Source organism: Alligator mississippiensis, chromosome 12 (genome assembly GCF_030867095.1).
Source record: "Alligator mississippiensis isolate rAllMis1 chromosome 12, rAllMis1, whole genome shotgun sequence".
NCBI classification, from domain to species: domain Eukaryota; kingdom Metazoa; phylum Chordata; order Crocodylia; family Alligatoridae; genus Alligator; species Alligator mississippiensis.
In genome coordinates this window covers 26,672,805-26,698,671 of record NC_081835.1, presented here as the reverse complement: position 1 = coordinate 26,698,671, position 25,867 = coordinate 26,672,805, and the positions used below count along the sequence as shown (strand labels likewise).

Genomic DNA, 25,867 nt, shown 5'->3' with positions numbered 1-25,867 from the left:
ATAAAGGAGTAGCAGCTACATAGTATGAGTCAATGCAAGATGGAAGATACTCTATAAAGGTGGCTGCAACGAAAACTGCAAGGGTCAGAAGCAAGCATGATCCTGGTCTTCAGCCAAAAGCATGCCAACAGAATCTGATGGAGGTATATAATGATGCTTCTATAAAAGATTCTCTGAGAATCTTAAACCTTCTTTCTTTCTGACAGTCACCAGGAGCATCTCTTAATTCCAGATTGTTTCCAGATGTAAACAATTAGGTCTCCCCAGTTTGTTGCATTTTACTTGCTATTAAATTATTAATGAGAAGTGAAAAATCACTTTTTATCCACTGCTTTCAAAGCCTTTTCCATGCATTAATTAATTAGGTCTCATAACACACCTGTAAACTGGGTCAGAATTATATCCTGGCCTTGGGAATATATTTATTATTATATTCATTAGAAATGATTAAACTGAAACATGGAGAGGTTAAATGACTGGCTCAAAATCTCATAGCAAGTCAGGAACAAAGCAGGCAATAGAATCCAGGAGTCCCATCTCCTTTTTTGCTTTAACCAATGCGTTTAAACAATATATGTAATAAGACAACTGTATTAATAGTACTGAAGTGTTTAACACCGAGATCTGAGTAAAGTCATTTACTCAGCAATGTGAATTTCATAAGCCCCACCTCTTAACAAAGTTTACAAGCTCTACACACATACCATGCAGCCACTTCCTGTACGGTTCACTATTTAGGAGCAGCAACTAAGAAATTTCTGCATTTTAGTGATAAATGAAATTACAGTATGAAGATTCTACACAACAGAGCGGGACAGAAGAGCAGCATACCACATCCAGTGCAATTTGTTTGGGTAATTCAGGAAAACAGGATGGAATTATCCAAATCAGAATCTGGTCAAGTCACCAGACCTAGTGTAAAAATAGCTCTGATGATCACAAGTGGTCAGTTCACAAGTGCTTTTGTGTTTAATCAAGACAGTACTCATAGAATTACACTGGGGAATTGGCTCAACGTGCAATCAAGAGGCAGTATGTCACAATCCTCAGCAATGCTCAGGTTTACCAAGTCAGTCTCCTATTCAGATACTGCTCTGGCTACACTACTTAGTTCACAAGATCTTGTAAAAACAAAGCTTGAGGCAAAATGAAAAGACTGTATAAGATATCACTGAAAAAGTTTAATGCAACTTAGGCCACTATAATTTTCAAAAATAAGAAGCTTGAAGACACTGGAATAAACTACAAGTGACTAAAAAGAGACTTGAAGACTTAAAAGGTAACAGCAGATGGGCAAAATGCTATTATTTCTAATAGAAGGGACAGTAAAATACTGGAAAATTATATTATGATGCTGGGAACAAACAAGGAACAGGAAGTGTCATGCTGGATGTGGTATGTGAGGTCATAAACATAGAGCTGTTACTTTCTGAATTAATTTAGTAGGTATTCTGGGGGAAAAAGTAATTTTATTACAGAACAACTTATTCTCCAGAAACTTCATCCACAGAATTTCTTGTATGGGAATCTTACAGGCTAATAAAATGTCACAGAGACAATATATCCTTGTGCTTCCTTGAAGCAGTCAGGAAGGATTTTTTTTTTTTTTTTTAACCTACAACACCATTTCACTGAGTAGATTCATTATGAGGTTCTATGAGAATATTGCACCTCCTTCAGCATCAGATACTGTACTAATTTTCAACAAATATACTGGATTATATGAACTATTAAGGTAAAAAACATACTTCCAGCCCACCACAGTATCATAAAAGAGGCAGACAGACCCTAATGTTGAAAGTGTGATTATAAAATGAAAAAAAAAATGTTTTAAAATAAACTGACAAGTTTAAAAATTATTAGGTTGTACCCATGTATCAATGACACTATAGATGTGATTAACTACACCATTAAGCTGTATTTTCCAGTGATTCCAGCTTTCAATGCTACTTCATAGTACCAGAGATGGAAAAACCCCACTAGATCCCAGATTTTAGCCCTTTCCAAGTGCAAAATGTAGTCCCTTCCCATTATATTGACACTATATCAAAAGGCTGAAAAGCATTTTAAGCCCTGAGGTGTTAAAAAATAATTCATAAAAATCCATTCAGCTGTTTTTGAGATATACAAGGTATGTGGTTTATTTTCAATGAAAGTGTAATTTAAGTTACAATGAGCATATATAAATCTAATGGAGACAAGCACTGAGCAGATGAAACATGAAAATGGCCTCTGTCACACCTGAGGGAATCCAGGCTTGTTAACCCATTGAAAATGTGTATGTGGAAAGGGCAAAGGGAATACAAAGCCAAAAAATTATACTCCTTCCTTCAGATCCATGCAGGCAGTTCAACTCCAACCTCACAAGACCCAAACAAACTGTTTTATCTTCAAGTAGTTAGAAAAACAAAGGGATTCTCCATTAGGTTAGGGTGACCACCTGTCCCTAACTGGGCAGGACAGTCCTAAAATTTAAGTATCAAGTCCCAGTCCTAGGCAGAATGACTGCAGGACAGCATTTATCCCCAGTATCATACAGGGATCCAGGTTTTCCATTCACCGTGGAAAAATGCGGGATATGGCAGGTTTCCAACCCTGCAGACTGGTAGAGTTCCTGAAAGGGGCTGCTGAGAGCAGGACACATGCACACTGTACATGGCCAGGAATACAGCCCTAGGCAGCGGTGGAGAGAAACTCACCCAGCTGCCAGCAGGTAAGTCGGTGGGGAGGGGGAGCAGATTGAGGCCCCCAGAGTGAGGGAGGGAGTGGAGCAGGGTTGGCATCTGGGGCTGGGGTTGCTGCCCAGGTGGGGGAGTGCATGGGGTCTGGGGCAAGAATGTGCAACCATGTGGTCTGGTCAGGGAGTGGGATAGAGCCACAGGCGGCTCATCCGGGGCGGGGAGGGAGCAGCTCCCCTCCTCTGCATGCACTCCCAGGGTGGGGGGCATGGGGGGCCCTGCCCAGATTGTGCGCAGGGCAGGGGCAGATGTGGGCTCAGGGCTCCCTGTCTTGCTCTCCTGCCCCTGGGAGCCCTGCACCAGGCATGCCACCATGATGAGGTGCCCCCTGCCGGCCCAGCAGCACTAGGAGGCACAACTCTGCACCATTGCTGTTGCCAGGCAGGCAGGGGGTGCCTTGCTATGGTGGTGCAAGGCTCCCAGGGGCAGGACAGCAGGGTGGGGAGCCCTGAGCCCACAGCAGGCAACCTGCATCTGCCCCCACCCCTCACAGCCTCTGCTCCGGCTATGCTGCAGAGGGTTTAGAGGGGGGCACGCATGTCCAATTTGGAAAAGGTGGTCACCCTACTTTAGAAAGGATCAAGCAGAGAAGTCATGGTTCTCCCTTCTTAGCAGAAGACCATAAACACAGATATAAGACCGCACATCTCTGGCGAAGAATTTTCTGAAAAGCACACGACTGAAAAGGTAGACAAATTCAAACAGAAGGGTGCACATTTTTTAATGGTGAGGGTAGTTAGCAACTTATGAAGGGGTCTTACTGGATTCTTCTCAAGACTGGATATCTTTCTTGATGGATTTTAAAGAGCCGCTGAACTAGAGGACCATAATAGTCCCCTTCTGAATGTATAGGATCCCCTTTTCAGAGTGGGACTAAACATTTCATCAAGTTCTCCTTTACGTAGCTAAACCAAGAAAAAAAAAGACTCTCAGTTCCAGGGTTCAAAGTCCTGTGCTCCCTGAAGAGATGCTCAATCTTTCCTTCAATGAGGCCCTGCACAGTAATGCCCTACCCTTTTTATGACTACCAATTAACAAGCCCTAACTGATAGATTTTTGCCTCTTAATCTGTGAGCTAATTTAGACTTTATCATGACCAAGGATCCTGGTTTTCCCCAACTAAAAAAAAAATCACAAATTATTTGATTAAAAAAAAAAATCACAATTTTGCTAATAAACCCCCCAAAATAAGTGACTAAAATGAAATACCTCTCACTCCCCACCCACCCCACCCCCCGACAGCCCCCTGGCCCTGCTCATGCCCCTTATTCCCTATCCACTGCCCCACAGCCCTGCTGGTGCCTCATACTGCCCTCACCTCTGCACAGCCTCCCGAGCCCTGCTGGTCCCTCACATTACACACCCCCCCACCCCAGCCCTGCTGGTGCCCCTCACTCACAGCTCCCTGCCACCCCCAGCCCTGCCAGAGGGGGCTTCCAGTTGCCAGGCTGTGGAGTCAGGGACCCAGGTCTGCAGTCCCCTTCTGCAAGAGGTGGCAGCTGCTGCAGCGAAGCAAAGCCTGGCTCTCCCATCCTGCTGTCTGCATGGTGAGGGCTCAGGCAGTGGTGGAAGCTGGCTCCCCACTTCTGCATGCACTTCTGGAGGCAGGGGGAGCCCATAACACCAAAGAAGTTCAGTGCACATAAACCACTTTCAAAATAGCAAAAACAGGGTGGGCAGGCTAGCCTTTCCCAAGTTATCTGCTCTAGCACTCCTCCCCCTCTGCTTCTGTCCTGAGCCACTGCAGGCATGTAGCTGCAATTCTGGAATCAAAAGTGAATGTCTATTCACTTGCTTATTGGTTCAATCTACGCAGCTTAAACTAACCTGTGAAGACTGAATCAATTCAGCCCCAGGCTTTTTGACTGTCTGTACTTAGCCAGGGAGGGAGGACTGTTTTACTCCCCATGGTATTTCTGTGACTTCACTCCCCCTGATATTGCAAAAAAAACAGCAGCTGATGACTCTCTAGTTGCTTGAAGGAAGGGTAGATTTGCATCTTATAGATTAACTAAATCAGAGATGCATAGCTTAAGTTTTGTAAGCAGCAGGCTTATTTCACCAGATGCTTCATCAGATCAAAAAGCAACTGATGGAGTAAACTCACTGCCTGCAAAAGCTTATGCCATGCAGCTCTCATTTAATTAGCCCATAAGGTGCCAATCTACCCTATCTCCTGCTTGACTTCAGACTAACATGACCAACTACCTCTCTTTATCAGGTTACCATTCTGGTCTTGATTAGGATTGAGTCAGATATCCATTAGGATTCTTCCCCATGACCACATTTTATAATTGTACAAGAAACACTTTCTATATACCAAAAAAATTCCCCAAATATGCTGCCCAGAGTGCTTGTTAGTAGGCTGCAGAAAGCTGGCTGCTTTGGTAGTAGTGCTCTTCCTTTCCTCTAGCAGCTAAATTACATTAAAAGCTAAAGAAATACATTAAAGAAATTCCTAATTTTATTTTTCCTGCACATTAATTGTTGCTTCCCAGGGTTGTCTGGTGATCCTAAAGGGATGGAAGGTGTTTCATGGAATCAGAAATGGCAGGACAGTAGTCTGTGGGACGTTTTCAGCATTAAAACACCGTTTCACCGTAAAAAAAATTGAGAGCCCTTTATAGGGAGACTTTGATGATGTTGCTCAATGAGAAGAGACTAAATATTGCCTAAACTCTGAAGAGACTTTTGTCCTCTTTGGATTCTATTCTGAAATAATCATCACTCACTGTTTGATGTACTCCCACGATAGCTTCTATTCATCCAAAAACATAATGAAAAACATTTGCATTCATTGTTGTATCTGGCATAAGAACATTGAAGATTTTGCTGTACCCACTGCTAGAATTTTACAATGAGATACTGTTTTGCATTATGCTAATATTAATGATGATGACCTGAACTGAAAGGGTAAATCTGCAGGGTTTCACCACATGGCTCACATTTAATGAATATACATCTATGCATAGGAACATACCAGAATGCATTGTACCCGCAATTTTGTAGCATTCTGATGTAGAACATGCATCACAGGCTTTACCCCAAAGGGTCTCTTTTCCTACTCTGTAATTTAAATTCCAATCCTTGATACAACAGGAGTTTTGTTGAACTGATTTTATTAGGAGGGACATTTTCAAAGCCTTATTCAAGGTATAATATGCAATTCCCTTGAAAGTCACATTGCTAAAACCCTTCTAATCCCAAATCTGGCTACTTCCTTCTCTTAACTTTGCCAAGATCAAACACATTCTTTGTGTCCATGCTACTTAAATTATCATCCAGGCCCTTACTACCTCCCATTTTAACAAATGCAACCTTCTCTTTGACTTCCCTGATACTTTACACCACTCAGGTCCAATCAAAATGTTGCTGTTACAATCATTTGCCTAGGATATTATTCTGACAGTTATCCCACTGTGCCTGCTTTGTACCCTCTGCACTACTAGCACAAATTCCCACTATTTTTAATCAACGTCAGCGCTCTTCACCTGTTGATCCACTTTTCCTGCAAGGCCTTTTCTATTTTTTTACCATGCTGCTCCTTGCGCATGCCTTCTACACAGACAAAAGCCTTTCTGACTTCAACGGTCACTTCTAACCAAACTACCTAACCAACCAGTGAGGAGGATGGCAAGGCAGTGGCCATACCTCATCATGAAAAAGTAAACTGTTGCCCAACTGGGTTTTGCATTTTTATCTAAAGATTAGCCTTAGAAATAAGTCTGAATTCCTCCAGTAACCTCATCTCACTGGCATCCAACCATCCATCTGTCCAGGAGCAGGAATGTAGGTGGAGATGCTACGTAGCTGCAATGGTTAGAGTACAAATGTAGGAAGAGTTCTTTTGGGCAGGACCTACTGACTAGCTAGATTATTTTTTCCGAGTAGTGGACACTTTCTAGAGATCTGTCCTCTGTCACCCATTATTTTGAACTTTTGGATTCCTCTTCCCATCTTGTCTTTATTTTCTTTATATTTGGTCCATGCAATCATAACCCTTCATTTTCTGTAGTCCTGTCCCAGTGTCAAGAAGTTTTTTGTTGTTGCCAACAAGGCTCAAATATGCTAGTCTCTTCTGGTAAGAACTGTACAAGTCATGATCCTGGAGCCAAGAAATCTCTTGTACATGTTCTTAAGATATTTATTCTGGTCTCCCCTAGCTGCAATATGAACCAGAAGCTGCAATTCCATGTGAACAGCAGTTTTCTTGGTGGGTGTTTGATAGCAAGAGCCTAATTAATAGTCAGACTTGGATTTTCAATCCTGAGTAAAAGTGAACAGGGAATCAGTAGGTTGTGTGATACAGGTGTACATTATGTTCGCACAAGCCTTTCTAACTTGACAAGTGACCTGATATACGACTTGAAGTCACTACTGGCAATTACAGTTGCCCCCAGATAGAGTGAACTTCAATAGCCCAACCTGCAGATGATGAACTCATGGATCATAGTGCATAGGTCCTCAATTTACCAGGCCTGCTTACTTACTTCTGAATTGTTCTGTCACTGTTGCAATAAATGTATCTAGGAGGTGTGAAGAGTCCAATATGACCCCAAAGTTATGCACTCATCGGACAACTGCTACTTAGATGCCATCGGTTGCTAGTAGGGAGATTAGACAACTCCTGGAATTTATTTCCTCTTTTGATCACTTTCACTTCTAACCTGTCTAAATTACATTGAAGTCTACCGATTTTTATTCATCTGCTTACTTCCAACATTCAAATGAAGGGAACTTTATCATTCAAAATGTATTGATGGCTGCCATATTCAGTCACAATTTCTCCCAACATTCCTATGAATGGACACAAATATTTTATAAGAAAGACATCCATTCAAAGAATATCACTGTTGCAAGGTAAAGCACTCATTCTGTTGAGCCAATTGCTCAAAGGCAATTACATTTGGGAACATTGCCTATTTACAAGAAATTTTTATACAGTTTACACCGTGTCAGTGGAACACTGGAAGATTATTAAAGGTATTACAATAACCAGATATTAATATATCTAATATTTAAATATGGAAATGAAATCCAGCTTTTCAATACCAATGAATGGCACATGAGATATGGGGGACATCCTAGTCAACTGCTCACAGTCAGTTCCATACAACAAACATTGTTACCTTAGTGCAGCATGTATTATGAGTTTCTTCATAAGCATCTGGACTATTTCATTCTTTGGATTGTCTGATCTACAGCCTTTTTTAAAAGAGACAGCTACAGGAGCCAGGCAAATCACCAATATACACTGCTATTATAAGTGTATCATCATAGTTACAAGCATAGCAGCAATTGTGGTACATAACTGTGGGCTAAATACAACATTGGCATAATATCACTGTTTCCTAGTATTCATTTAGTTGTACATATTCATGTGCTTATTATTTGGCCTTTCCAGACCACATTAGGATGAAACTTGGTGCACCCATTCTCAGCCCAGGAAGCTATAACTTTAAAGTGTTCTTTTGATTAGTCTGTGATTGATGTGCCCCTATAATCTATCTACAACTCCTTTTACAATTTAACAGTTTTGTCTTTACACATAATTAAAAATTTTATAGTCATTTAACTGAACTAGTACATCCCATTTTTATAATCAAAAAAGGGAGAAGAAACAGATTTAATGACATTACAAGAAAACTTGTTATTGCAAATCCATTCTATGTGGAAAGTGTTCAGACATGATAGAAAAGTACAACAATAAGAAATCTTAAAATAGATATGACAGACTTCTATTGTTTTCAAATTGAAATTTGGAAAGGAACTATTGCATATCTAAACTAGCAATGTCTAAGAATTTTTAATACACGTACATTATATTCCATCCTACACATTAGATGTATAAAATGGCTACTGTAAAAAATCCAATTGATTTCAATGAGATTTAGCATACTTATATTGCAGCAAAGCCTCTGGAGCTATCACTGTATATCTTTACACTTGATTTTTTAATGTCATGCAACCATGTTTATTGGAATGCTTTGAGGAGATGCAAAACATTTTGGATGCACTGAGTTTCTGATTAAGAGGAAAGGAAGTCATTACATCAGAGAAAGTTACTGCCCTCTGGCTGACTGAGTGTTGTATTAACTGGGATTATACTGTAATAAGAATACTACACTAGTGGTACAATTTTATATTTGCTGAGATTTTGCTCAGAATTTGAATATAATTTTGAAGTGTAATACAAATTTGCTAATAACGGTTCTAGCAGAAAGACCATTTGCTTTTAAAACTGAAGCATGGGTACTTCACAGGCAAAGCACAGAGACTGACAGCACTGGAGAGTGAATTTATCCATGCTTGTAACATTGCTGGGCAACACTGGCTGTAGGTATGTCTATACCTCTATCCAGCTTTAACCTAGGCATTTTGAGTATCAGTAGTAGTTTAGCTGTGGTAACATGAGATGCATCCACCAAGTACTGACCCAGTGTCCCAGGCAAATCTATGCAGCCTCTCTGAACTCAAGTCAATGGGAGTTTTGCTACTGACCTCAGTGAATCTGAGATTTCAATCATGGTGTTTCTGTGATGTGCTCATTTACTACAGATAATGAATGTATTGAAAAGACCAGCTCATTTCGTAAAGGTCATTGAACAGCCAGTAGATGGTAGTAGCAGTTGATATCAACAAGTATAACCACATGCGAACTAACAACCCAACAGGAAGAAGCTCAGTATCTCCATTACATATTTCTTGAATAAATAGTCCGCTAGAGAAAACTACTGAAATAATCCTGACAACAATGAAAGAACGATAATGTCTCTACTCAAATTACCTGGGATCAAAATGATCTAAAAACCATGGCAATGTTAATGGAAGAATGTGCATATTAAATGGTGAGAAAAGAATGGATTATGATTATCACTAAAAAAAGAAAGGAAAAACATTTTTAAAGGTTTTATAACAATATTGACACCCTTCTCCAGTTCTCTCCATACATAGTTAAACTGCTTTGACTTTTTTCCCAAAAGTATTTTTTAAAAATCTATTTACCCCATCATATATATATTCAGTAGGCCTGTGCAAAGTGGTTAGTATTTGTTTAGGAGTCAGATCCGGTAGATTCAGGGGACAGTGATTTGATTCAGTGATTTGAATCACTGTCCCAAATCGATTCAACCAAATCTGATTCAGTGATTCAGCCACCGCCAAATTGGCCGAATCTCTGAATCAAACCAACCCCATCCCCGTGCCTGCTCTCCTAGCCCCGTCAAGGGCTGCCCCACCTGGCCCAAGCGTCCTGGTTTGGGGGGGGGGGGAACCCGGCACTCAGCGACTCCTGTCTGGTGGGGGGGGGGGAGCAAGGGGAGGAGCAGGAAGCTTGGTGGGTTGATCTTTTCCAAATCGACTCGGAGAGCTTCAAATTGATTCGGACCTTTTTATTGGTCTCCTGATTTGATTCGGATTCGGAGAGTTGGCCGCTGAATCTCTTCCAAATTGAATCAGCACCTGAAGCTTTGCACAGCCCTAATATTTAGGATATAAAAAACAGCCAGTGGTTCAGCTAATTCAGGAGTGGGCAAAATACGGCCCACAGGCCAGATCCAGCCCACCAAGTGATTCTATCTGGCCTGCAGTGAGTCCCTTGGCCCCGCCCAGCCCAAGAACAGGGTGCAGCCCTGGGCATGGAGCACGGCCCACCCTATTCCCACACACAGCTCTTGGGCACTCCAGGAGAGAATTCTTCAGTGGGCTTAAACACAAAAAAGAAGTTTACAAGCTTACAAGGAGTGGAAGCTTGGAGAGATGACTAGGGAGTAGTATAAGAATAGTGCTCAGGTATGCAGGGATGAAATCACGAAGGCCAAAGTGCAATTGGAGATGCATCTAGCAAGAGACATGAGGGGTTACAAGAAGGGTTTCTACAAGTATGTTAGCCACAAGACGAAGGTCAGGGAAAGTGTGGGTCCCTTACTGAATAGGGGCGCAACCTAGTGACAGATGAGGAGGAAAAGGTTGAAGAACTCAATGCCTTTTTTACCTTGGTCTTCAGAGGCAAGGTCAGCACAGCAGCTAGACTTGGCTTCCCAGCAGCCCCTGTGGTGATGGCTTCTTCTGGCTGCCACTACCAGCGTCTCTACTGTTGCCACTACCACTGGACCCAGCCCGGCTGCCTGGGAATACCAGGCCCATCCACCCTGTACCCACCATCAGGGCACTGAATGGATCAGGCACACAGGTAGGATCTCCATGGAGTCCAGCTTGGGTCCCCCGTGAACAAGGTGAGCTCAGCCAGGAGGACAGGACAGGGATGCGGATGGGCAGGGAGCAGCATCTGAGAGCAGAACGGGCAGTTGGGCCAGGATCATGCAATAGCAACAGGACAGCCTGGGCAAAGCTGCAATCTGTTCCCCACACATCCCCGAGACAGATGCCAGTTGTGCAGGCAGCAGCTGGCCCCTGCCCACAGAACCAGCACCCCATCACAGGGACATGCAGGGAGTGAACTGCATCTCTGCCCCAGGCCCCAGCCCTGAGCTGTCACTGCCCTTGCAATCCAGGCCCTGGCCCTGCACTGTCACTACCCCTGTGATCCTAATCCTAGCCCTGGTCCCACCCACCTGTCTTACTCCTGGATGTTGCTCCCCACCTGCCCATGGCCCCATCCTACCCACCTGCCCTGCCCCCCAACAGTGGGTGAGGGACAGATGGCTGCAGGGCCAGATAAAATCAATTAGTTTCTGTACCTAGGAGACTGATGAAGTGCAGTTCATAGGCCCAGCTCTGAAAAGTGGTTTAAATTGTAATTTATTCCCTCTAAGGATCAGGCCTGAGAGACTGGAGGCAGAGTGTTTTTTGGTGAGGAATGTGCCCCCACATGTAGTTGGGTTTTGTTGTCTTTGATAGATTCTGGTGTGCAGTTTGGTGGGGTACTGGACATAGCATCTCCTCAGTTCTCCCTCTCCCCCTCACCATGTAAACAGCCATGACACCGGACCGAGGCTGGGTCAGCACCCCGCATGCCCCCAGCCCTCAACAGCTCACCAAAACTCCTTATGTGATCCTGCAACCCAAATAACTGCCCACCCATGAGCTAATTTATCCCGTCCATGTTCAATGGCAGAATTTATTTTTGCTGTAGCATCCCTGAAAAATGACACTGTTTGAATCCTTATAACTAAAACACTGCCAGCTTTAAAGAAAGTTCCAATCTTGTTCTTATGGACATTAGTAGGCAACTAGCCTTTGATATTCACAGGTGTAGGATGAAGTTCTATTCACAATGTAAAAGCCTGTTTGGGGTTTCTAGTGAGCACTAGTTACTTCCTGATCTTTTTTCCTAAGATTTTTTTAATTAAACATGCATTGCACCTAAATTTTATGCCTTTTTTTTTTTGTAAAATCCTTTTACACTACAACGATCTTCGCACATAATATATTTTATATGGACATGTTTGTTATTTGCTGTCAATGCCACTATCTCAGGAACATACTCGTAGGCCTCTTCCTCTCATGTCCATTGATAGTGTCATTTACATCCCCCCCCCCCCCCTTTTTCAAAGCATTCACTAATTTGGGGTTCCTTGGTTCTGAGGTTGAGACACCAAATGCCTAACTTTCAAACAGCTACTAAGTCATTAGGAATAATGAATATGCAGACGCATCTGAAAACTAATTCCAAAACATCTCAAAATGAACACTTTTGCAAATCTGAGCTTTTATGTTTTGTAATTCATAGAATCATAGAAAATTAGGGTTGGAAGGGACCTCAGGAGGTCATCTAGTCCAACCCCCTGCTCAGCACAGGACCATCCCCAACTAAATTATCCCAGCCATGGCTTTGTCAAGCCAGGCCTTCAAAACCTCCAGGGATGGAGATTCTACCACGTCTCTAGATAACCCATTCCAGCGCTTCACCACCCTCCTAGTGAGAAAGTTTTTTCCTAATATCCAAGCTAAACTTCCCTTGCTACAACTTGAGACCATTGCTCCTTGTTCTGTCATCTATCACCACTGAGAACAGTCTAGCTCCATCCTCTTTGGAACCACCCTTCAGGTAGTTAAAAGTTGCTATCAAATCCCCGCCTTGGTCTTCTCTTCTCTAGACTAAATAAGCCCAGCTCTCTCAGCCTCTGCTCAGAAGTCATGTGCCCCAGCCCCCTAACCATTTGCCTTGCCCTCTGCTGGACTCTCTCCAACTTGTCCAGACTGTTTCTATACTGGGGGGCCCAAAATTGGACAGAGTACTCCAGATGTGGTCTCACCAGTGCAGAATAGAAGGGAATAAGTACTTCCCTTGAGCTGCTGGCAATGCTTCTACTAATGCAGCCGGTATGTTGTTAGCTTTCTTGGCAATAAGGACATACTTGTTGACTCATGGCTTATTGCCCACTGCAACCCCCAGCTCCTTTTCTGAAGACCTGCTGCCCAGCCAGTCAGTCCCCAGGCTATAGTCATGCAAAGTCAAGGTATACCACATCCACTGCTTTTCCCACATCCACAGAGCCAGTCATAGAAGGTAAACTGGTTGGTCAGGCATATGGCTTGCCCTTGATGAATCCATGTTGACTGTTCCTGATCACTTTCTTCTCTTCCAAGTGCTTAGAAATAGGTTCCTTGAATACCTGCTTCCATGATTTTTCTGGGAACTGAAGTGAGGCTGACAAGTCTGTAGTCCCCTGGATCCTCCTTCTTCCCTTTCTTAAAGATGGGCACTATATTTGCCCTTTTCCAATTGTCCAGGACCTGCCCTGATCACCAGGAGTTTTCAAAGATAATGGCCAGTGGCTCTGCAATCACATCAGCCAATTCCCTCAGCACCTTCGGATGCACTGCATCTGGCCCCATGGACTTGTACACATCCAGCTTTTCTAAACAGGCTCTAACCTTTTCTTTCACCACTGAGGGCTGCTCACCTTCTCACTGTGCTGCCCACTGCAGTAGTCTGGAAGCTGACCTTGCCTGTGAAGACCAAGGTAAAAAAGGCATTGAGTTCTTCAACCTTTTCCTCCTTATCTGTCACTAGGTTGCCTCCCCCATTCAGTAAGGGACCCACACTTTCCCTGACCTTCTTCTTGTGGCTAACATACTTGCAGAAACCCTTTTTGTGACCCCTCATGTCTCTTGCTAGATGCATCTCCAATTGCACTTTGGCCTTCGTGATTTCATCCCTGCATACCTGAGCACTATTCTTACACTACTCCCTAGTCATCTCTCCAAGCTTCCACTCCTTGTAAGCCTCTTTTATGTGTTTAAGCCCACTGAAGAGTTCTCTGCTAAGCCAAGCTGGTTGCCTGCCATATTTGCTAGTCTTCCTGGATACTGGGATGGTTTGTTCCTGCACCCTCAGTATGGTTTCTTTAAAATACAGCCAGCTTTCCTGGACTCCTTTCCCCCACAGACTGGCCTTCCAGGGGATCCTGCCCATCAGTTCTCTGAGGTAGTCAAAGTCTGCTTTCTGCTTTTCTGAAATTCAGGGTCCTTACTCTGCTGCTTTCCTTTCTTCCTTTTGTCAGGATCCTGAACTCAATCATCTCATAGTCACTTCTGCCCAAATTGCTGCCCACTTCTCCAATTCTTTCCTGTTTATGAGCAACAGGTCAAGAAGGGCATGGCCCCTGGCCGGTCTCTCCAACATTTGCATCAGGAAGTTGTTCTTAATGCTCTCCAAAGACTTCCTAGATTGCCTATGTGCTACCGCATTGCCCTCCCAGCAGCTGTCAGGGTGACTGAAGTTCCCCATGAGAACCAGGGTCTGTCATCTGGAAACTTCCGCTAGCTATCTGAAGAAAGCCCATCTACCTCATCCTCCTAGTCTGGTGATCTATAGCAGACATCATGACATCACCCTTGTTGCTCTAACCTTAACCCAGAGTCTTTCAACAGGTCTATCCCCAGTTTCATACTGGAGCTCTGAACAATCATACAGCTCTTTTACATATGACTGCAGGTTTAAATCTAAGACAGGCAGGTATGAAGAATCTGTAAGATTCCTAATAAACAGTCATGCTGAGTCCCACAACACAGAGATGTTCAGGGGTAAAAAGCCCACTTCGTTCAAAAGTCAGCAGTACAGCCCTAGATATCATGCTAGCAGCTGCTAAATACCGGTGTGATACCTAGACACTGTTCCAAAAGGGAGCAGAAAACTCAGAGATAAAAGAACTGACTATTCTGAGGAAGCTAATCCATTTCCTCTTTGCCTGCACATCTTAACATGGAACCCACACGTCAGAAATAGTGCCGTGTAACTTCTGAAGCATCTTGCCTGGGAATGTCAGTATTAGAACACTGGCATCCTAGAGTTACGGTCAATTTGCAGTTTTCATTGTGAATTTTATTTTTTAGGGCTTACTATTTCAGCCTCTCTTATTCCACCAGGTACACATTTTCCTTTAGCAACTGTTTCCCTAGAAAATAAATCTGGATGAGAGTAACATATGAAAATCTATTTTCTGTATATAGATTCATAGATTGTAAGGGGCTGGAAGAAACCTCAGAACATCATCAGGTCCAGTCCCCTGCACCAGGCAGGAAAGACAGCTGGGGTCAAGTGATGCCAGCAAGGTGACTGTCCAGTCTCCTCTTGGAGATTTCCAGGGTAGGTGATTGTACCATCTCTGGAGGGAGCTCATTCCACAGTCTGGACACCCTAGTTGTGAAGAAGTTTTTTCCTAATGTTGAGCCTGAAACAGTCTTCAAGGAGTTTGTGACCATTACTCCTAGTTTTCTCCAAGGGTGCCCTAGTGAACAGTTGTTCACCGAGCCCTTATGTAGCGGTAAGCCACTACCAAGTCCCCCTCAGCCTTCTCTTTTTCAGGCTAGAGTCCCAGGTCCCTCAGCCTTTCCTCATATGGCTTGCTATGTAAGACTCTGATCATATAAGTGGCCCTTCTCTGGACTCTCAAGCTTTACCATGTCCTTGTTAAAGTGCGGCCAGCTCCCAGAATCAGTCTATACACATGTACTACATATTATAGAGACAGAGAAAAAAAGAGAGAATAAATGTATATACTACTTTTATTAATAACAAACTGATTCAAAGGAGTCTTGATATCATGACTGACTTTGCAATGACTCTAGAAGTATTGTAATACCAATAAGCAAGTTTAATAGCTGGATGCTTTCCAGTGATTACGCCTCCTTCCACAACTTAGAAATCTGTAGTTAAAACTTGTCAGTAAAAGTACCTTAACTGATCCCAGCTGCAGCAAAACAGCGCAGGAAAAAAGACTTTCCCTAAGGTAGACATGTTCCAAATTATGAATAGCTCCAGATACTAGAACCAACACCTGTCGTCGACCCTGGAAGCCGCTGGGGCGCCTGCACAGAGTTCACAAAGCACAGGTGTTCGGTGTTCTGCCTACACCCTCTCCACCAAGTTGATCCACCACCACATTCTCCAGTATCTTAAGGTTCCAAGTGACTGTCAGTGATCACTGCAGACAGAGCATATTATAATAAATTCACAGTTTAAGATCAGAACATATCATGCTGATCAACTAGCCTGTGTAACAAATGCCAACGAGATGTCTCTGATGTAAGTCTTGTTACGAACTTTTGGGAAAACGTCCATTATTGAAGTAAAAATTGCCAGTGATGGAGAGTCTACCACAACCCTTGTACTGAGATGTGGAGGTGACTGTGACATATTAAAGAAAGGTTATAACTGCTTAATTAACCACAGGCAAGAAAACAACATGAGCTACCACTACTAACAAGGAAAGCACAAACACTTGAGAACTGAAAATAATTCCAAGAGAGAGAATCTCTTAGGCAAAGGACATATATCCTCCATTAATAAAAAGACCAGTCAAAACCCTTATGAGCTGAGAGCATTGTTTTCCATAGCCAACAGGTATCTCCTCTATCATTTCTGGACTGTTTCCACAAGTTTGTTCTGGAAGAGCAAAGAAAATTACAGTATTCAGGCACAAGCTAATGAGAATCCACCTGCATATTGGTAACCCGCATCTCCAAGAAGTTGCTAGATATGGGTTCTATCAACACATATCTCAGAACATTTGATAAACAAAGGGCCTTCCACAAGATCCAAATATGGAACCAGATATGAGAGAGCTCACAGCAAATGCCTACCTACCCAACACAGCTCTCTGAAATCTCTCCAAAAGGAAACAATGGAAGTAATGAATAAAAATTCCACCTACCATTTTCAGAACCTACCGACATATCTGCAACGTAATGTTGACAATGTTATCAAAGCCATACATCTAACAAAATCAACATGGACTACTTTTACCCATCATCAGGAGCTTACCAACCAACAGTATTAACGCAGTCACTTTACTATACTCTGCCCTAAAACCAAAATGGGAAATAAAAGGAATCCTACTGAAATGCAACCTTTCCTGTAATTGGAAAGTTTGAGACATGGCAATAAATGACAGCCAAAAAGTTTTTCAAAACTTCTGGAGTAATGACTTCTAGAGAAATCAGGAAATTATCTGACTCATCTCTGCAGCAACAGAATAGATATTGTGGAATTAAAGAAATCAGTTAGACTTTCCCTTTTAGAAATGAGAATGCCTTGATAGATTTTTTTGTATACTTATTGGTTATAAAAAAATGCAACAAGAAACTTCTGAAAAGCCATCTCTCTTCTGTTCTGTCATTCCTGATACTCCTCTCCTCTGGCATAAATACAGTCTTTTTATTCTCTCCTTTTAAAGAAGACCCATCCTTCTCCCAGCCCCATGTTATTTTACAGACCACCTTTGAACCTTTCCTTTTGAGGCTATTTCTATTTAAGACCATTACATCTGAAAACAGTTTTCAAGGTTAGGACATGGAATCAGTTTATATGATGTTGTTATAGACCTACTATTAAATTCTATCACTTTCTAATGTAACCAAGGACTCCTTATTTGACCAGATATCTTCCCTGAGCTCTCCACAGAAGAGCAAATATCATTTCCTAGGGAATCATAGCCTTCAAAACACATCAACACAGGCAAAGTAACTAGTCCTTTCTTGTGTGCTTAGCTTACACTTTTGTTAATTTACCATCATGCTGTCTTATAACCTTGTTTTTCAGGTGCTCCTTGAGTGCCTCTAAATTCTCCTTAGTTTTGTCTAAATATGTTTCATCTCCATCTCATGCCTCTTACAAATCTTTAATAAATAGATGCAACAGTCTAGGCATTTGCCTACTGCATTTTCTTAGAACACCCTGCCGTTAACGTTTTTCAATCCAAGAACTGGCCATTCATTGACATGCCTTACTTCATATTGCTGGAACACTTTTTAAAGTCTTTACCTCTCATCTCTCAGCAAGTTTCTAAAACAGCCTCTTGTGAGGAAGTTTACTGAAAACCTTTTAATTCTTATAAACAATCTCCACTCAGTCTCTATTATTCCACTTCAGGACTGGTCTGGTCCCATGAACTTCAGTGACAGCAAAAACAGACATTTAGCCTGCTCATACTTATCCCTTTTATCTACTATTTTGTGAGAATTCTTCTAAACCATTCACAGTAGAGCCTTACAGAACATACAGTACACCTTTATAGGACACTAATCAGGCAGCAGTCATATAGAGTTTAATAACAATCTTTAAATGGTTTTCCTACTGTTTTTCCTGATACTGAAGTATGCTTTTTATTTGCAAGATTAATTTAGTACCATTGTATAGGTGCAACATTAATTGTTCTTCAAGTCTTTGGTACCTGCTTTTAATGATAAATTGTGCATGTTTAGGGCCCACTCCTGAGGTCATTAATTATTTTTTACTGTATTTACTGATAAAAACTCCTTACTGATTTCAGTCAAAGTTTGCCTAAGTAAAGATGGAGTAACAAGTGCATAAGAACCTCCAGACTTGGTATTTAGCACCAAATCCTTCTCTGTCACACCAACATAAATCCAAAGCATCTGCACTGAAGTCAGTGGAATTTCTTGAGATTTTACACCTGTGTGAGTCTCTCTTACACAAATACAGTCTGGGGAATGACCTGCTAGGCTGCAGTACTGGATTTTACAGAAGACCATAAGCTGAATATGACCCAACAGTGTGCTCTTGTTGCAAAAAAGGCCAACAGTAGTGTTGGTTGCATTAACAGGAGTGTCACTTGTAAATTGAAGGAAGTTATTCTTCCACTCTACTCAACATTGGCAAGGCCTCACCTGGAGTACTGTTTGGTCCCCACATTTCAGAAGGATGTGGACAACTTGGAAAGAGTCCATCAGAGAGCAACAAAAATTATTAGAGGCCTGGAAAACATGACTTGCAAAAAAGGCTGAAAGAGTTAGGGTTATTTAGTCTGGAGAAATGAAGACTGAGGGGTGGGATTTGATAACAGTCTTCAAATACCTGAAGGAAAATTACAGAGCGGATGGAGATGTGGCTGTAGGGGACAGGACTAAGACCAAGCTTGTGCAGGGGGAATTTAGGCTGGACATGAGGAGGACCTTTCTGACTGTGAGGGTGGTCAAGCACTGGAACAGGCTCCTGAGAGAGGCTGTGGAATCTCTATCCTTGGAAATTTTCAAGAGCAGGCTGGACAGACACTTGGCTGGGATGATCCTGCCTTAGCAGGGGGTTGGACTAGATGATCTTGTGAGGTCTGGTCCAGCCCTATGTCCCTATGAACCTATAATAAGTCACTCAACTCTGTTCTTTAATTCATCTAGAACTAACAGATGAATAACATCTAGTCCTGGTGATTGAATGGATCTTAATTTCACTTCTTTTTGATACTTCTCTCTCTCACAGTGCCTAACCTTTACAACTTACGAAGTAGGTAAATCACTGTGAAGTAGGTAATTCTCCATCATGCTCTTTCATGAGGACAAAAGCAAAGAAAACTTCTTTGCCATTTCCTTTTCCTCTTTGATGTTTGCCTTTACACCCTGGTGGTCTAGTAGCAATACTGACACACTTGAAGGCTCTATAGACTATTGTGGATAAACCTGTAAGTGTATCATTGGTCTGTTCCTTTCTTAGATTTCCTTGTGATTTGATTATCACCTACCAAAGACACTTTCTCTTAACAAGCATATTTTGAGTCAATGTTTTTTGAAATACTAAAGTTCTGATAACTAACGAGCCACTGGCCCCTTGACTACTAGATGCTTCCCTGGCCTTGGAGGTATGTTGAACTGGTGCACGCAAACCTAGGCCCCTAACAAGTTTACGTTAAAGAAACCTTCAAGGTAACTCTATGAATGTTACTCTATTTGCTGCCTTAACCTACTTTCTCTTCACACTGTTTTTTAACTAACTTCCTTGTTTCTCAAAGAAAAAATCCCTTGTCCTTCAAGTTCAGGGCGGACACAGGAAAAGCACAGCCACATTCACTTTCTGTACCACTGGGTTAGTGAGGCAGGAGCCAAAAGGAGAAGTCCCTCCCTTTGTCTGCTCCAGCTGACCTCCCCCCGCAACACCTCTCCCCCGCCCCAGCCGCCCAGGTGTGGCCTCGGCCTCTTCCCACCTGAACGGCCCCGAGCCCCCGAAAGGCTCCGGCCGGGCGAGCCCGGCGCCGCGCGGTGACAGCAGGGGCTGCCGGCGAGGCGGCCACAGACCGCGCTGCCACACGGCGCCGCGACAAAGGAGCGAGCCATTGTACTGGGGAGCTGGGCTCGGCAGCGGCCGCGCCGCCAACCGGGCCTGCGGGCTGGGCTGGGCTGGGCTGGGCTGGGCTGGCCCGGCCGCGCGCTGGGGTCCGGCTGGGAGCACTCGCCCGCCTCGGCCGGCCCGAAAGCGCGGGGAACCATCCGGGGAGGAAGGGAGGGAGCGTGTGCGTGTGTGCAAGGGCGAGTCGGCTGGAGTGTGTGTGCGTGTGTGTGTGTGTGTGTGTGTGTGCGTGCAAGGGCGAGTCGGCGGCGGCGCCCTCGCCCACCATTACAGCGCGCTCAGGCTGGGCGGGCTCCCGCCGCGCCGAGCCGTGCCGTGCCGCGCCGCGCCGCGCCGCGCCGCGCCGGGGGTGTCTCCGCGGGGGGACAAGCCCGGCCCGCAGTGCCCCGGCGGGGTCTCCCCCTTCCCCGCGCGGGCTCCGCGCCCCCGAGGCGCCCGCAGCCCGGATCCCCGCCATGGCCCTGCCGGGCCCGGCCCCGCTCGGCGCCTGTCAGCCGGGAAACACCCAGCTCGGCGCAGGCCAGGCCAGGCCGGGGCGGCCAGCGCGAGCCGAGACACCGGCCCGGGTGTCAGCTCGGTGACAGGCTGCGGAGCCCCCGCCGCCGCCTCTCCGGCCCCGGACACCGCGCCCCGGCCCCGTCCCCGCCCCGCCGAGGACAATAGCCCCCCGGGGACACCCGAGCCCGGCGCCGCGGGGCCGCGGTCGGGGCGGGGGGCAGGGGCCACATTGTCAAAACAAAACAAAACGCCGCGCACAAAAAAAGAAAGGGAGAAAAAGAGAAATAAGGAGAGCGGCGAGGAGCGGGCGGCCGTGGCTCCTCCTCCTCCTCTCCAAAAAGGCCTGTTGGAAAACTGCACGGAGCAGCGGCTCCAGCCCCACCATCTCGCTCTGCCCTGGAGAGAAACGCAGCGAAAGGCGCCGAGCGAGCGGGGGGACCGCGGCGAAACGGGGCGGGGGGGCGCGGGGGCGAAAAGGGCCCGATCGCTTTGTGTTACCTGCCGTGAAACCAGTCCTTGCAGGCATCGCATTCAATCATGAAGCGGGTTACGTCGTAAGGCAGCCGACAGATGCAATAGACGGGCACCGTCGCCATGTTAGCTCCCTTCAAAACAACGCCGGGCTCCCAGGCAGGCGAGCTGGCCTCGCGGCGGCTCCTGCCGCTCGGTAGCTGCCGGCTTCTCCTTCCCAAACGCCAGCAAATTTGCAACGCGGAGAGTCGGGGGAGGGGAGAAGGGGGGGGGAGACAGAGAGAAGGGGGGGATCAGATAATGCAATTACGGCTCCTCAAGGGCGAGCGGTAGCAATGTCAGAAAAATCGGAAAGGGCTTCCCAAAGTTTGGCTGCATGGCTCCTCCGCTAGCCCCGGCCGGCCCGGGGCTCTCTTTTGGGGGTGGTTGTTGTTGTGAAATGATTATTATTCCAAATGTTTGGCGGCACGCATGATATTGCATGCCCCCTGGTGACAGTACAGTACCGAGGCTTTTCATAAACACTCCGAAATGTAGCCTTTTCCTTGTAATGTCCTTACGTCAGCTCGCAACATGGTAATATTTCCTCTGCCGGGGCCGGGGGGGCTGCGGAGAGGCAGGCGAAGCCGGAGCGAGTCCCGGGCGCGCGGTGGGGAGCGGAGCGGAGCGGAGCGGGGCTGGGCGCGGCGGGGAGCCGGCACGGGGCGGAGGAGGGAGATTTAAAACAGCGGCGCGGGGAGCAGCTCCGGGCCCGGGGGCTCCCCCGCCCCGCCACGGCGGCGGCAGCGCAGATTTTGCAAGAGCGGCTTTAAAATGGATGTCCCCGTTAACGGCTCCCGGCGCGGGGGCTCGGCAGGGCGCTGGGCTGACAAAGCCCCACGGCGGGAGGCTCCGGAAAAGACGCGAAGGGCCGGATGGGGGAAACGCACCGCTTTAGGGACGGGGGTTTCTTTTCTTTTCTTTTCCTTTTTTTTTTTTTTTCCTTTTTTTTAAAGCCCTCGTTTCTGGAGCTGCGCCCTGCGGAGGGAAGCGGGAGGGGCCCGCACGGCCCGGTCCATATTTCCCGGGGAAATGGCCCTGCGGCGGGGCGGCGCACGCCTCCGCGGAGACGCAAACTTTCGAGGCGGCTCGGGTCTCGCCCGCGCCCGTGCTGCCCCCTCCCCGCACGGGGGGGCTTTGGTCCGCTTTTCACTGTGCCCGGAACTGACAGGCAGGGTAAGGGGAATCAAGCTTTCAGTCGTGATACGCGGGTGCTTCCTTTCACTCCGCATTGCTTGTTGTTCCGCGAGCTTACTCGCTAACACGACAATAAAACGTGTCTCCTCTGGTCGGTTTCTGTTTGAACCGGATGTGACACCCAAAGCAGTGTTGTTATTCCCAACAAACCCTGGCCCCTACGCCCGAGCTGGTTGCTGGATCAAACTTTTTTTTTTTTAAACCATCACCTGTCACTTGTTCGCTGTAATTTACCGCTCAAGTCAGGCTTAATTTATCCAAATTGTCATCAACGTTTGTTCAGAGCTACAAAAATATTTTCCAGCGTGGTCAAGAGCACCGATTTCTAATAGAATATATATTCATAGTGAAGCAAAAATGTGTGCGCATGTGGGTACGCATATAAATATATCATAATTATAGGTGACTGTATGTATATAAGCATACACACAAACATATCATTTTAAATGTAACATAAAATAAGGTTTGTGTTTAGATCTTAACAATCAACTCTATAGTTGTGAAAGATGGCTAAACTCTAAAGTAACACAGTAAGAACATAAACTAAAGGTTTAAAGCAGGGCCGGACACAGGCCTGGGCAAACTGGGTGGTTGCCATGGGCCTGGACAAACAGGGGGTCCCAAAATGGTAATTTAAAAATTATTATTATCATTACTGCTGGCAAAGGGGGGCCGATACTAAAAGTTCACCCAGGTCTGCCAGGAGTCTAGGCACGGCGCTGCTGTAAAGAATTAGGGTGCTCTGAGCCAGTGCTTCTCAAACTATCTGATGTGGTGGACCAGCAATTTTTTTTCCAGTGGGCCAGGGATCAGTGCCCAGTTCAGCCGGTGGCAACAACTGTGCGCAACAGCGCTACACAAATGCGCAACCGGCTGTTTCTTTCTTTCCTCACCTCACACGACGTGATGTCACCTGGAGTGTTGGAACGTACGAACTGTGGCGCTATGACATATCAATGTTATGCTTCTGAAAATATCTCTCTTTCTTTCCTGGCAACTCGCTGCAGACCAGCGAATGTATTTCTTTCTTTCCTGGCAATTCTCTGCGGACCGAGGACCAGTGGCTTGCGGACCAGCACCAGTCTGCGGACCACCACTTTGAGAAGCACTGATCTAAGCAACATGGGCATTAGATGCATTAATATATATATATTTTAAGCATATAAAAAGGTATTTTCTTATTTGATGAATCTTTTAATAGATTATTTGCTTTAAAGCTCCCAAAGCAAGTCTATCTTATGTTACACATTAGATATGGAGTGAGTAGGTCTGAAGAAATGGAAGTGAATGCACTGTGCCATAGGAAATGCCAAATCAAAGCTGTAAGATACTAGGCATGTTTTGCTAGGTGTCACTTAGGAGTACAAAACGTGTACAGAATGACCTTTAGGGATGTAAGGGAAATTCAGGTGTACAGTGAAATCTAGCTTTAGGCCTCTCTGTAGAGGTACCAAAAAGACTGTTGTTCCTACTGGTGGGACCTGTCCACAGGGATTACAGCGAGACTGCCAACTTCTTTTATATAGGTCGCTAAACTGTCATACAATAGCAATGACTTTCAGTCACTACCATGTTGGTCTACACTTGAACCAGAATTAGAGATGAACGTCTCTGTAATGGCCAGCCATCCACTTGTCTTGTTTCATTTGATATAGCTGACCTTTTAAATAATACTTACAAGCAGAAATCCTATTTCACAATGACTTTTACTTTATACATTCCATACACACTACAGACTGAGATTAGTAAGGTTGTAGTCTACCAAGGGGACTAATATAGGCCTACATTTTGACAAGCACTTGGTGAATTTGAGTTACTCAAATTTAGGGGACTGATTTTTCACATCCTGCCAATTATCTCTCTCCTAAAATTCAAGCCCCCTGTAGGATAACTCAAGGGTACTACAAAAAATTATTGGCACTTTAAAAACTTAAAAGGAGAAAAGCTTAAAGTGCCCCAGCCAGAAATATGGGAGACCAAGTCTAGGAGATAAAGCAGTGGAAATAAAAGATCCAGGAAAACATTTCAACATCTTGCCAAAATGTAAAGTAGGGAATCCTTCCACTGACAGGTAGTATGGATTATCCTTGAACAAATCTTAGTAAAGAAAGATAAAAATGTCCTTAATCCTAATGGCTTTAGCAAAATATCATCATCAACAACCTTCACAGTTGAGGATGATTGCCTTCTATGATTGCCTTATCTGTGGGTCTGAAGATGGCTGACAAGGTCAATCCAGGAACAACAGGTTCTCTTGAATTCAGGAATGTATTTTCTTGTGCAACAGGTGGCTCCGTATTCTTGATTCAGTCCTCAATACTGTTTCTGCTGGTCCCGCTTTTCTGTCTCCTGCTGTTGTCATGAGGTTTCAAAGTACTAAGATCCGTGCAGCAGATACTTCCTCCATTTGGGGTGATCCTGGGAAACAGCCCCCCACAAGTTGATGTCAATGTTGCATTTTTTCAAGTTGGCCTGGAGGACATCCTTGAAGTGCTTTCTCTGCTCTCCAGTTGGTCATATGCCTTGACTAAGCTGGGAGAATAAAACTTGCTGCAGGAGTTTGGAGTCAGACATCCAGATGATATGGCTAGCCCAGCAAAGTTGATGTCAGATGATCATCGCCTTGATGCTCGTGGTGTGTGTTTGCAAGGGACTGCTAAGGTTGGCATGTCCATCTTCCCATTGGAGTCAAAGGATCATCCACAGGCAATACACCATACATTCATGCATTTCCTGCGCTGCTACCTTGAACCTCAAGAAGCAGGAAAGCGGGGGGGGGGGTTGACCCTGGGAGATCCTGGGGTCAAAAAAAACCGGGCAGAAAAGAAGCAGGGTGGTACACTTGACTGCAGCATGTGGTGCTCAAAACTGGAGCCTGGCCTGCTGGAGCCATGCTCTGGCTGTCAGCCAGGCTCCAAGCTGTAGGAGTGCCATGGCTGCCGCTTCCCCAGCCCCCAAGATCCTAGGCACAGTTGCTGGCCCCAGCCTCCCCTATTCTACCCAGGGTAACCTGATGCATGCCAAAGGGTGCATAACATGGGCGTTCCCTTGGGACAAGTAGCAGTGGTACAAGGTGTGCCACTGCTTCTTGTCCATGGGGAACCAAACATCTGCACGTCTGGACATGGCCCATAGGTGTTTTTGCCATTTTGTTTCCCCTTGAGCCTGCTACCTGCTTTTACAAAATGTGAGAGATCTACTTTCTGATGAAACACACAATAACTAAATCTGACAGCGACTATTTCAGGATAGTTAGTGTGTGAAAAATAAGTATTTGATCATGTACAAGAAGCAGTTCTCTTCTAATATATGGGCCTGAGCTCACTCCCAGTGAAGACAATGGCAGTTTCCCTAGTGATTCTCATGGGAGAAGGGCTGA

At 45.0% G+C, this 25,867-nt stretch overlaps 1 protein-coding gene across 2 annotated transcripts in view; it reads right to left on the bottom strand.

The window, feature by feature from the left end:
• PHF2 (PHD finger protein 2) overlaps positions 1–22,227 on the bottom strand; it is a 170,051-nt gene extending 147,824 nt beyond the window's left edge. Inside the window, exon 1 of one of the 2 annotated variants that reach the window (XM_014596567.3) lies at positions 21,280–22,227. In XM_014596567.3, coding sequence (XP_014452053.2) covers positions 21,280–21,377 — 98 coding nt within the window. In that variant the 5' untranslated portion in view covers positions 21,378–22,227. The remainder of the gene's footprint in view (positions 1–21,279) is intronic. The other variant, XM_014596569.3, reaches the window with a different exon arrangement.
• Between the last annotated feature and the right edge of the window lie 3,640 nt (positions 22,228–25,867).